This window comes from Antedon mediterranea, chromosome 10, assembly GCF_964355755.1.
Source record: "Antedon mediterranea chromosome 10, ecAntMedi1.1, whole genome shotgun sequence".
Lineage (NCBI taxonomy): Eukaryota > Metazoa > Echinodermata > Crinoidea > Comatulida > Antedonidae > Antedon > Antedon mediterranea.
Window position 1 is genome coordinate 497146 of NC_092679.1, and position 10339 is coordinate 507484.

General features: G+C 34.6%; 1 protein-coding gene across 1 annotated transcript in view; it reads right to left on the reverse strand.

The window, feature by feature from the left end:
* The window catches only part of LOC140060873 (dynein axonemal heavy chain 6-like), a 37576-nt gene extending 28185 nt beyond the window's left edge, over positions 1 to 9391 (reverse strand). Inside the window, exons 1-21 of the mRNA XM_072107232.1 lie at positions 9091 to 9391; positions 8813 to 8967; positions 8426 to 8637; positions 7928 to 8112; positions 7090 to 7269; positions 6601 to 6716; positions 6308 to 6370; positions 5917 to 6187; positions 5686 to 5791; positions 5209 to 5415; positions 4109 to 4182; positions 3799 to 3905; positions 3333 to 3439; positions 2919 to 3021; positions 2527 to 2645; positions 1976 to 2208; positions 1639 to 1761; positions 1181 to 1393; positions 799 to 879; positions 347 to 505; positions 22 to 143 (exon numbers count right to left, since the gene is read on the reverse strand). Coding sequence (XP_071963333.1) covers positions 22 to 143; positions 347 to 505; positions 799 to 879; positions 1181 to 1393; positions 1639 to 1761; positions 1976 to 2208; positions 2527 to 2645; positions 2919 to 3021; positions 3333 to 3439; positions 3799 to 3905; positions 4109 to 4182; positions 5209 to 5415; positions 5686 to 5791; positions 5917 to 6187; positions 6308 to 6370; positions 6601 to 6716; positions 7090 to 7269; positions 7928 to 8112; positions 8426 to 8637; positions 8813 to 8967; positions 9091 to 9321 — 3167 coding nt within the window. The 5' untranslated portion in view covers positions 9322 to 9391. The remainder of the gene's footprint in view (positions 1 to 21; positions 144 to 346; positions 506 to 798; positions 880 to 1180; positions 1394 to 1638; positions 1762 to 1975; positions 2209 to 2526; positions 2646 to 2918; positions 3022 to 3332; positions 3440 to 3798; positions 3906 to 4108; positions 4183 to 5208; positions 5416 to 5685; positions 5792 to 5916; positions 6188 to 6307; positions 6371 to 6600; positions 6717 to 7089; positions 7270 to 7927; positions 8113 to 8425; positions 8638 to 8812; positions 8968 to 9090) is intronic.
* Between the last annotated feature and the right edge of the window lie 948 nt (positions 9392 to 10339).

Consider the following 10339-nt stretch of genomic DNA (forward strand, 5'->3'; position numbering starts at 1 on the left):
TGCTATTAAAGCTTACAGTACCTTTGAATATCAGGAGTGCTAAAGATCTGTTCAAGATAAAGCCAATTCCTTTGGCATGTCATCCATTCATCTAAAGTTCTTGAAAATACATTCAACTTCCTGTCCCACTCTTCTACTAAAGCCTACATACAAAAGTACATTACTAATAACATGAACAGCATGTGTTTAAAACTGACTTAGTATTAAAATAAATAAAACACAACCATTCAATAGCACTTCATAAACTACAACAGTATATTTTTAAAATATCTGACAATTTTGATATTATAGTAAATTTAAGTAACAAAATAAAAAGTTGAAGGAATTAAAAAAAGTTTGATGTTACCTTTATTGGTGTTACATATCTTGAACCTCTGATGGTTGCTACAGTCACTTGACTCTCTTCAAGCTGTATTGTGATGTCATCAGCTCCAGAGATGATAACAACATCCCTACTTCCATGTGGAACAAGACGAAAGTCTGTTCCTTGCCAAAGATCTATCACCTGAGAAGATTATAGAAAAGTAATGAAGTACGTGTTTAACTTAACAATCATTTTTATTTAATTTTATATGCATTCAACAGCGAGTAACTCACCAATTACAGGATGTATCGTGCTTATAAACTAAGTCTCATTTGATGCTTAGGGAGTGGAGTACAATCCTGGCACTACTGTAGGTCAGGATTGAACCCTTGACCCTGGGATTGGAAGGCAAGCATGTTAACCACCGAGCTACAACTTCACTACAAAGTTGTTTCAAACAGCCATAGGAGTGAGAAATTAGCTAGTTATATTACCTTATTAAGCATCACCTCCAAGGTGGCTTCATTGCTGGCTTGTGTGGAAATATCATTGATACGATCCTTATGTTCAAACACCTGTAAAAAGCAAGCAAAAATAATGTGACAATGATTTCTTGTGTTACTACTGTAAATCAGTTTGACTTCCAAATCTTTGTCTAAGACCAAATATGTAAGAATTAATATAAATAAAACAAAAAGAGAGAGAGGGTGCAAAGCCTTGCATACACTATCAAACTTTATGTGACAAAAAATGTGATGTGCCCAGATGATGTCATATCACTACCATATTTGGGTATATCACTACCATATTTGGGCACATCACACTTTTGTTGTCAAACTAGTTTGATATTGTAGACAGAGCTTTATTAGTACTTACTTGCAATTCCAGTAGTTTTCCAAGCGAAAAGTTCTTTTCAATGAGAATATTCCTGCCGATGAGGTCCTGGATCTCTTTCCAATGTCTGGATCTAAGAGCTGGATTCCTCAGGGAAGAGATCACCGGCATTCCTTTCTTAAAGCTCACTACATTTTCTTTAAGAAGTGGAAGCACTTCATTGGCAGGAAGTCCTGAAAGAAAGTTTTTTTTTTTTATTTATTTATTCAATTTCTGCAATATACAATACAAAGAAAAAGACAAAACAAAATATAAAAGGCAAGGAAAGACCAAATAGGTTCTAAACACCTATGCTAGTTGGTCAACCCAGAACAATGCACAGAAAAAATAATTACAGTTGTATTGGTAATGAAAATCTTAATGAGTGTTAAGAGGATTGGTGACCTATGACCTGACTATTGCGCTTTATTCTTACTAAAAAAACTACTATATGTATTTACCATTTCGGAGTGTGATGCAAGAATTCGATGAAATTCATCTGTTGTCCATTCTTTACGCTTCATTGATTTTTCAACATCTATATGCCGTGACCTTTCAACCATCTCACAATAATCTTGAAAATCCTGAAATTTAAAAAAACAATGAACAGCTTTTTGTTGTTTTTAGAGCATCTAAAACTCTGTCTACACTATCAAACTTTATATGACAACAAAATGTGATGTGCCCATATATGGACATGATGATGTCGTATTACTACTATATTTGGGTATATCACTACCATATTTGGGCACATCACACGTTTTTTGTAACCTTTAACTTCCTTTCCTGAAAACCAACCTCAGCATAATCGGTCACAACATCCAGATTTTCAGACACAATTTGAAGTGTGTTAGCTACCATCCTTTGATAATCTGGATCCTCTCCAAATAGCAGCTCTAAGTCAGGCCAAGGACGGCTTAGTTCCCTCTGAGCGTCCTCTTCTTCTTTATCTATGGACAGCTTGAGGTCATAACAGGGTGGGAGCCAGAATACAGCTAGATGAGGTTCACGTTGTAAAGCTTGAACTTGGCCTGAATGAAAAAAAAATACTAGGCCTATTAACTATATGAGAATGAATTGATTTACAACCAAAAAGTTTCAGACTCGTAGTTAATAAGCAGCTTCTGATTTACGATGACCTGCGACCTATGTATTCATCTTCGTTATTGGTCGTCACTTGGACCTACGATCAACAAAACTGAGGAATCTAGTAAGGAAGCATGTCAGCTCTCTACTTCTTTCTTCTAATTCTTTCTACAAGCAGCATACTTAAGCGCATCTTAACTCTAATTCTTACTGAAAATGTTTGAACCGTTTACAGGGGTAATTTCTTAGTAACAGTCACTTACCAACAGCATGTTCAAAACCGGCAATGATCCCCTGAATTTTAGAAATGAACTCCGAATGTGAGGGCAGCAAACTAATATGAACCTTTGACCTGTCAGCAATTTCAACCTCCTTATGACTACTGTAAAAATAACGCAAAAATAATTCAACTTTAGCGTTTATCCAGCTGCCATTTGGGCTTGTCAGAGCATACCATATGAAAGTGATGTGACACTTTGTAATTATATTTGTTAGTTTTTCATTTATCTGTTTTTGTATATCCAAGAGCAAACATAATTTCTTTGTATATATTATAAGCAAATGACAATAAATGGAAGTAATTTTCCACTGATGAATAAATGAATTAATGAATCTACAATTGTGCAAAAGCAATTTTTTTAATCATGTTGTTTACCTTTCTGGATAAGCTAATATATCTTCCTCTTCTTCATTCAGTGAATTTGTTCCATCACTCTCGTAATCTTGTTCTTCTTCATCTCCACTTTCTTCTTCTTCTTCTTTGTATACAAATAAACAGATATCCAATTAAAGTCAAGATTAAGAACTGTACTAACTAACCTTTACCAGGTAATGTATCATAGAATATCTATTTATATTCAATAAAAGAAAAATTGTATACAAAACAGTATTATAACTTAAACACTCACTACACTATCAAACTTTATGTGACACAAAATGTGATGTGCCCATTATATGTACATGATGATGTCATATCACTACCATATTTGAGCATACCACTACCATATTTGGGCACACTTTTTTTGTCAATCTAGTTTGACAGTGTAGACTGAGCTTAAGAGCAACTAACCCATATCACTGCCAGATGCATGGTCTTGCTCTACAAATGTTACACTCTTTTTTAGAGGAGATTTAAGTGATCTTTCTTCAGATATACTTGAATAGGAACCTCCATGTCTGGACGAAAGAACAACATACACATAATAAAGGTAAAGGTATTTGTATATTTGTTCTCAAGCTAAGTGCAAACTGAAGAAAATTATGCCTTTCACAGACCCACTGCAGGCAGCAGTGCAACACCTACCAGATCAGCACACCAAGAGACAATCCCCCACTCTTTGAGAATAGTGTACAAAGTTCTTTAATGTGCACTATGTACATAGGACTGGCTTTAAATAATATAATAGTCATTTTCTAGTATTTATGTTAAAATTTGAGTTTTGTATAATATATCAATGTCACAGTTGGTATTGGTCTAATCTTTAAAGGTTGAAGATCATAAAATTAAAAAAGTGTATAAATTGTATTGAACTTACGACCCTGTAGGTGTGCATGTCACAGGCACATTTAGCATTAGCTGTAACTGAAATACAGGTTCTGGCGGCATCTCAACAAACTCCTGCTCTTTTATCTCTTCTAGAATCTAAAAATAATAATCAAACATAGGTAGACTGAAAAGTAATTAGTGAGTAACTTCAATCAAGTAACTTTGAATTGTAATTTGTAGTTTTTGTTTTTTATTTATTTGTTTTTATATATCTCAGAGCAAACATAATTTCTATGTATATTTATATGCAGATGACAATAATGGAAATAATTTTCCACTGATGAATGAATGAACTGTACCTTATCTATTGCATTCTGTGCTTTTTTGGTCTCATCAGTTTGAAGTTTTACTTTTTTTGCTCGATTTCGTTTTGCTGTGGGCAAAAAAAAAATTAGTTTAATATCATCACTTCTTAATCTAAATTATAAGTGACAGAGTTTGTACGTCTGTTTGTTTGTTCGTTATACAAATTTATTTTTGTTACTGCACGTAACCTTACATATGGGGTATCAAAATGACCGCAATTGTACCGGGAAAGTTCTAAACTACATTTCAACATCGTCCGCCATCTAGGATCCAAGTTAGGGGCCAAAATGTGGTCAAAATGGCCCACTTTCGATGTTTGTTCGTTATACAAATTCCTGTTTCTGCATGTAACCATATATATGGGGTATCAAAATGATCGCAATTGTACCGGGAAGGTTTTAAACTACATTTCAAAAAGTCAGAGGATTTGGTGAAAGAGGGAGTTGGGAGATTGGGTGTGGTAGTTGGGGTTCTGAAGATAGTAGGGATGAAAACTGCCACTGAGGGATTATGGGTTTGGAGTGATGGCTAACATAATTTTTATTGAAACATTCTTAAACACATCACCCAGTATATGGGGTGTGTTTGAAGGGGGGGGGGGGGGAGGAGTGAAAATACTGGCGTAATGAAGTAGACTATATGATTGGAATTGTAATAGGAAAAGTTACTACATTTGAACTGTCCAGGGGAGGAGTTAAGTTTTGTTGATTGTGGCTTGGATGGTGAGAGGAGAAGGAAGGCTGGGGGTCCGCAGTATCAAAATTAGATATTTAAATTATCAGCTAAAATAACACCTACTTATTTACACAGTTTACAACGTACTTAAACCAGGCCTATCGTAGCTATGTATACTCTCTCAATTTGAAGCTGAATTGAATTTGTCCTGTGAAGAATTTTTTTTTTTTAAAAGAGTGTGGGGTATTATTGAAGAGGGGTGGGGGTTGGTGAGTATAGGGAGATACTGGCATCGGTTGTTATTTACTGAGAAGGCTTTAAACTAACTTTAAAACCCGCCCTGGGGCGGGTATAATTGCTAGTAATAAATATAATATCAATATTATAAGATTCTTCGAATTGAAAGCAAAGCATCTACCTAATCCTTCAGGATTACTCTCATCTTCTTCAATGCCGATTCCTGTGTCTAATGACGTCTGGAAAAAATCTTTTAAGGTCTTTACTGCGTTCTTAACGAGTCTCCTTAATAAGTTAAGAATGAGGTAGTCAGCAGCCCGTAGAAACTTAGACAAACGGGCTAACACATTACGCCATTGAGCAATCTGTGTGTAGGTCGGACCATTGTCTACCAAAAAAACATAATGTTACTCAAATTTAAACAATGACTTGCAATTTGTACAAACAAATTAATATACAAATACTGAAAAATAAAGCTCTGTCTACACTAACAAACTTTATGTGACAAAAAAATGTGCCCATATGGACATGATGATGTCATATCATTACCATATTTGGGCATATCACTACCATATATGGGCACATCACATTATATTGTCACATATACACGACAGTGTAGACAGAGCTTAAGAAAGGTTGTAGACAAAATATTACGGACCTTTTTCTTTTTTCTTCTTCAGTAGATCAGCACTTGACACTCTTTTCATTAATGGTCCTGAGTGAGGCTGGAAGTTGTACTTAACACCTTCCATTTCAGCTACTTTCTGTCATGAGAAAATTCACATTGTTCTATACTACGTGTCTCATCAATAGGGCGAGTGTTAAGGAGGTTCTACTGTTATATCTACTACAGTACAGTAATTGATCAAAAATTTATATTCAAACTTACCACACAGCATTCCCAGCAAACTTTCACAATCTTTGACCTCATCTTTAGCAGACCATTTAAGGCCTCATCACATTGTTCAGCTTGCTTAACACAGAATTGATCCAAGTTCATAGTCGTTCGCTGATCAACGTTAAGTAGCGATATGGCTTTATCCGACATATTAATGGCTAGTTGACTACTTGAAGCTGCTGTCTCACACTGGGACTGGATGTGTAGTAAGCATCGCTGTAACAGCTCATTTGCAGTGAATAGCTCCCTTATCATTGTATCTCTGTCAAGATTTATAAATCTAAAAGAAAGCATTAGTTCAACTGAGCTATCAAGTATTATTGAATTATTGAAATACTGGAATGTGTTTCTTCAATTCAACAATTTCTAAAGAGAAACTTACTTGCGATTTGTCATTTTCAAGCCACGAACATTTTTCTTCCAAACTGTAAATGCTTTCCACATCCTGCAAAAACATTTTTGTAAACATTTAATGCTTCCTTCTCATCATCTCACATAATAATATTACATACACTTTTTGCAACTTAAAAACAGTAGGAACTGATAAAGAAAACCATATAACTATATAGCACATACAAAGCCTCAATGTGCTTAAAAGAAATAAGGCAAGTTTTCAGAGTAAAGTAAGCGACAGTCTTACTACAGTATTCTAAATGAAGTTCTAAATGTATTTACCTAAATTTAACAAACACAGGGAGGTTGTACACTGCTTTGAACAGCCTTCTTTCATTCAACCATTGCAAGATTGGTGTTAGCTCTAAGTATTCCTTGCCATCGACATCCTCAATATGCTACACATTTTTTTTTTTAATAATTGGGTAAGAAATGAAGTCAGTAATTAGGTCATGAGTAAACTGGTTTTAACCAGTTATTTAAAAATAACTAGCTGGACACATGAAAATAATGATGAAAACATGAGAATTAAAAATTTGATTACTAGGACCCGTTCAGACAAACACCATGTCTGAGCAGGTTTGTTAATTAGCTGCTGTACCCACCAAAAAAAAGCTCTGTCTACACTATCAAACTTGTAGTAAATTTACATCATCGTCATATCCATATATGGGCACATCACATTTTGTTGTCACATAAAGTTTGAGTTTGAGCTTAATAGGTTTCAACAGATGTCTTGCAACTACAAATGAAGTATACAGAATTACTAACCATGCCAACTGACGTAGCACTTGCTGTAAAATACAATTTGGAGGATCGGCCCTCTTCAGTTGACACAAAATCTAAGTCATAAGGTGTGTACCGCCCTCTAGGATTGTTACGCTCTGTTGGAAGACCATAAACAAATTCTCCGGTATCTTCTAGAATATTGGATGGTTTAATTTCTGGTTCCTGCAAACAAAAGTAAAAATGTCATGTTGTAGAGCTGGAGTCGAACACCTATTCACCAATAAATAGCCTACTGAGATGTTTAAAGATGTATTGTCCCTTTGTCAAATTAAAAAAAAAAAAAAAAAAAAAAAGATTTTAAAAAAAAGTGGGTCATTTTGAAGTATCATAATAGTTATTAATTTTCACCAAAAATGAGTTGGAAAAAAAATCATATAACTGAAATACAGACGTTTTTTGGTTCAAAAAATAACTTTGACTTCCAGTCAAAGTTTTATATCAAAACATTTCTCATAATGCAACGCGCTTATTTGGCTACTCTGTAGGCATAATTATAAAACGTCCTTGCGATCTGTGTGAGAACACCTTCTCATCCGTGACGAGTTGTAAACAATCCTAATTAGCATCATGCATAATGTATACTCATGGTTTGAAATCTTTGTTTACTTTCGCTTGGGACGATTATCCAGACGAAATGTAATCAAATTAATTTAGCTGTTAATTACGTAAAATTGTTGTTTTGGCTCGAATTTTCGACTTAAGGTGAAAAACTTTAATATTACTTTGATATGGCCAATTTAAATTTAGAATATTTTGACCTTCATTTTTTTGTGTATTAAGGGACAATACATCTTTAACTATAAAGAAATACTATACATACATTTTGAGTTTCATTTTCCACTTTTGGTTCCAAAGCAGCGACCTTGTCTTTAACCCCCACACCATGACGTGGTAACTTCATGGTCAATCCAATCTTCCCCACACCATGACGTGGTAACTTCATGGTCAATCCAATCTTCTTTCGCATCTTCACAATGTGGAATACAACATCTTTTGGCCCAACATCTAATAAATTATATTATTGGAATAGTTAATAGATTAGAAGCTGGTTTATTTAAAAGCAAGTGTATACAACAAAAACTAGTTACAACGAGCCATTTTTAAGGCCATTATTGTTCTTCACTTTAAACATTTTCAATTAACAGATTATAATTTAATGGAACCTAAAGCTCTGTCTAAACTATCAAACTTTATGTGACGAAAAAAATGTGATGTGCCCATATATGGACATGATGATGTCATATCACTACAAAATTTGGGCACACCACTCTTTTTTTGTAAAACTAGTTTGATAGTGTGAACAGAGCTTTACACATACCAAGATGGTCCAACACCACTAGTCTTGAATTAAACTTTTCTTGTAAAACAGTTTCATGTGACGTGACTGATGCATCATCCTCCTCGTCATCAAGATTAATACTTTGACTGTCTTCAGCTGCGATGACACTCTCCGCCTTCTTATCAGGGGTTACGGGTGATACATCGGTTGGCCTTACATTCTGATTACCGTCAATACTCACCTCATCATTACTGCAAAATAACATAACCATACAACAGCCAATAAGACTTTATTAGGGCATTAATATCAGGACAAACACAACTAATTGTTTTTAAATAAGAAGAATAAAAGTTAGTAAAAGTTGGTGGCAGAAAACAATTCTCAATACAGAGTACAATTTGTAACTTAAACCTAAACTGTTGTTACCTTTTCTCTATACCATCTCTTAATTCAATCTCCCTACTCTTCTTCTTTTCTCTCTGCTGTTTGAGACGATTTTGATCTTCTTTAAAAAAGGTTGTCCTAAATGCTGCCCTTCGGTTTGGTCTTCCAGTCGGAGGGCTAGGTATAACATTCGAAACCTTTAACACAAAAAGCAAAAACTTTTTATTTTTTGTGCAAAAAAATTTGTTGAGAAGTTCCCTTATTTTGAGTTTAATTTTACCAGTTTATTGACAGTGTACGTAATCTGCAGAATATTTTACCTGTGGTTTTCCGCCCAGCTTCAGGCTCCGGAAGACTTGTGCATCTTCTGGTCGATCATACAATCTACTTTTGAGGTCAAGTGGCTTTCTAACAGGTTGGTTTTGCTCAATTGGATGTGCAAATTTAACTGGATTTATTCCATTGTTCGATTTGGTCCTGTTTTTTGTATTTAGGTAGCCTACACTACCAGTGTCTTGATCTGCCATTTCAATACATCTCTTATAATTCATTCATCTGAAATTTCAAGAAGCATGAAGACAATATTTACATAGTCCAAGCATAGCCCTCCCCTGAACGGTGTCAATTTATTTCAAAATGGTAATATACAACATAAATCAATTTGCAATACAATGACTATCATAATATAGTTTTTAAACAAATGAAAAAAAAATGCCCTTCCTCCCCTGAACATTATTCAGAGTTTGACGCTAAAAAGTACATTTTTACAGTATATTTTTAATTTGACATAAGCTAGGGCCTACACTAGCTAGGCCTAGAGTGAGTAGCCTAGCCTAGCTAGGCCTAATATAATAGGCCTACTATAGCTAGCAGTAGTAAAACCCCTCTATCTACTCTAGGCTAGGCCTACCTACATCCTACTAGGCTATATAAGGCCTAGGGTTAACCTAGGCCCTATAGGCTAGAGAGAGGCCTAGCCCAGAGGGGTAGGCTAGTAGAGGAGTACCTAGGCCTAGGCTAGGCTAGCCTATACTGACTACTAGGCTAGAATAGCTAGGCCTAGACTAGAGAGGGATTGATTCCCCTTTAATTTACTATGTAATATACTAGCCTAGCCTAGGCCCTAGATTTGAATTGTTAATTTTTCGGATCTTTTAATCAAGTTAAAATATATATACTTTGTTATAACATATATAAATATGTCATGTTACATTAATTAATTCAGATGTCTTTTTTATTTTAGCTTGTCAATCCTATAGCAACCAGTGTTTAATTGATGTTCTATTTCTCCGAAAATAAGATACGCCGATGATGTATTTAAACATACATCTTCATAAAAAAAATGAATTAATAATTTAATAAAGTTCAAACAAATTTTTAAACACATCTAAAAATCTAAATTTATATTTTTAATTGTGAAATGTGATGTTTTGTGCGTTAAACCAATGGACACAGAATTGGCGTTCCATATAAAATTGCTAATTTCAATCATTTAATAAGAACGGTCGCCGTGTTGATAGAGAATCGTACATATAGCTCACTGCAAAATAGAGGGCGATGTTAAATTTG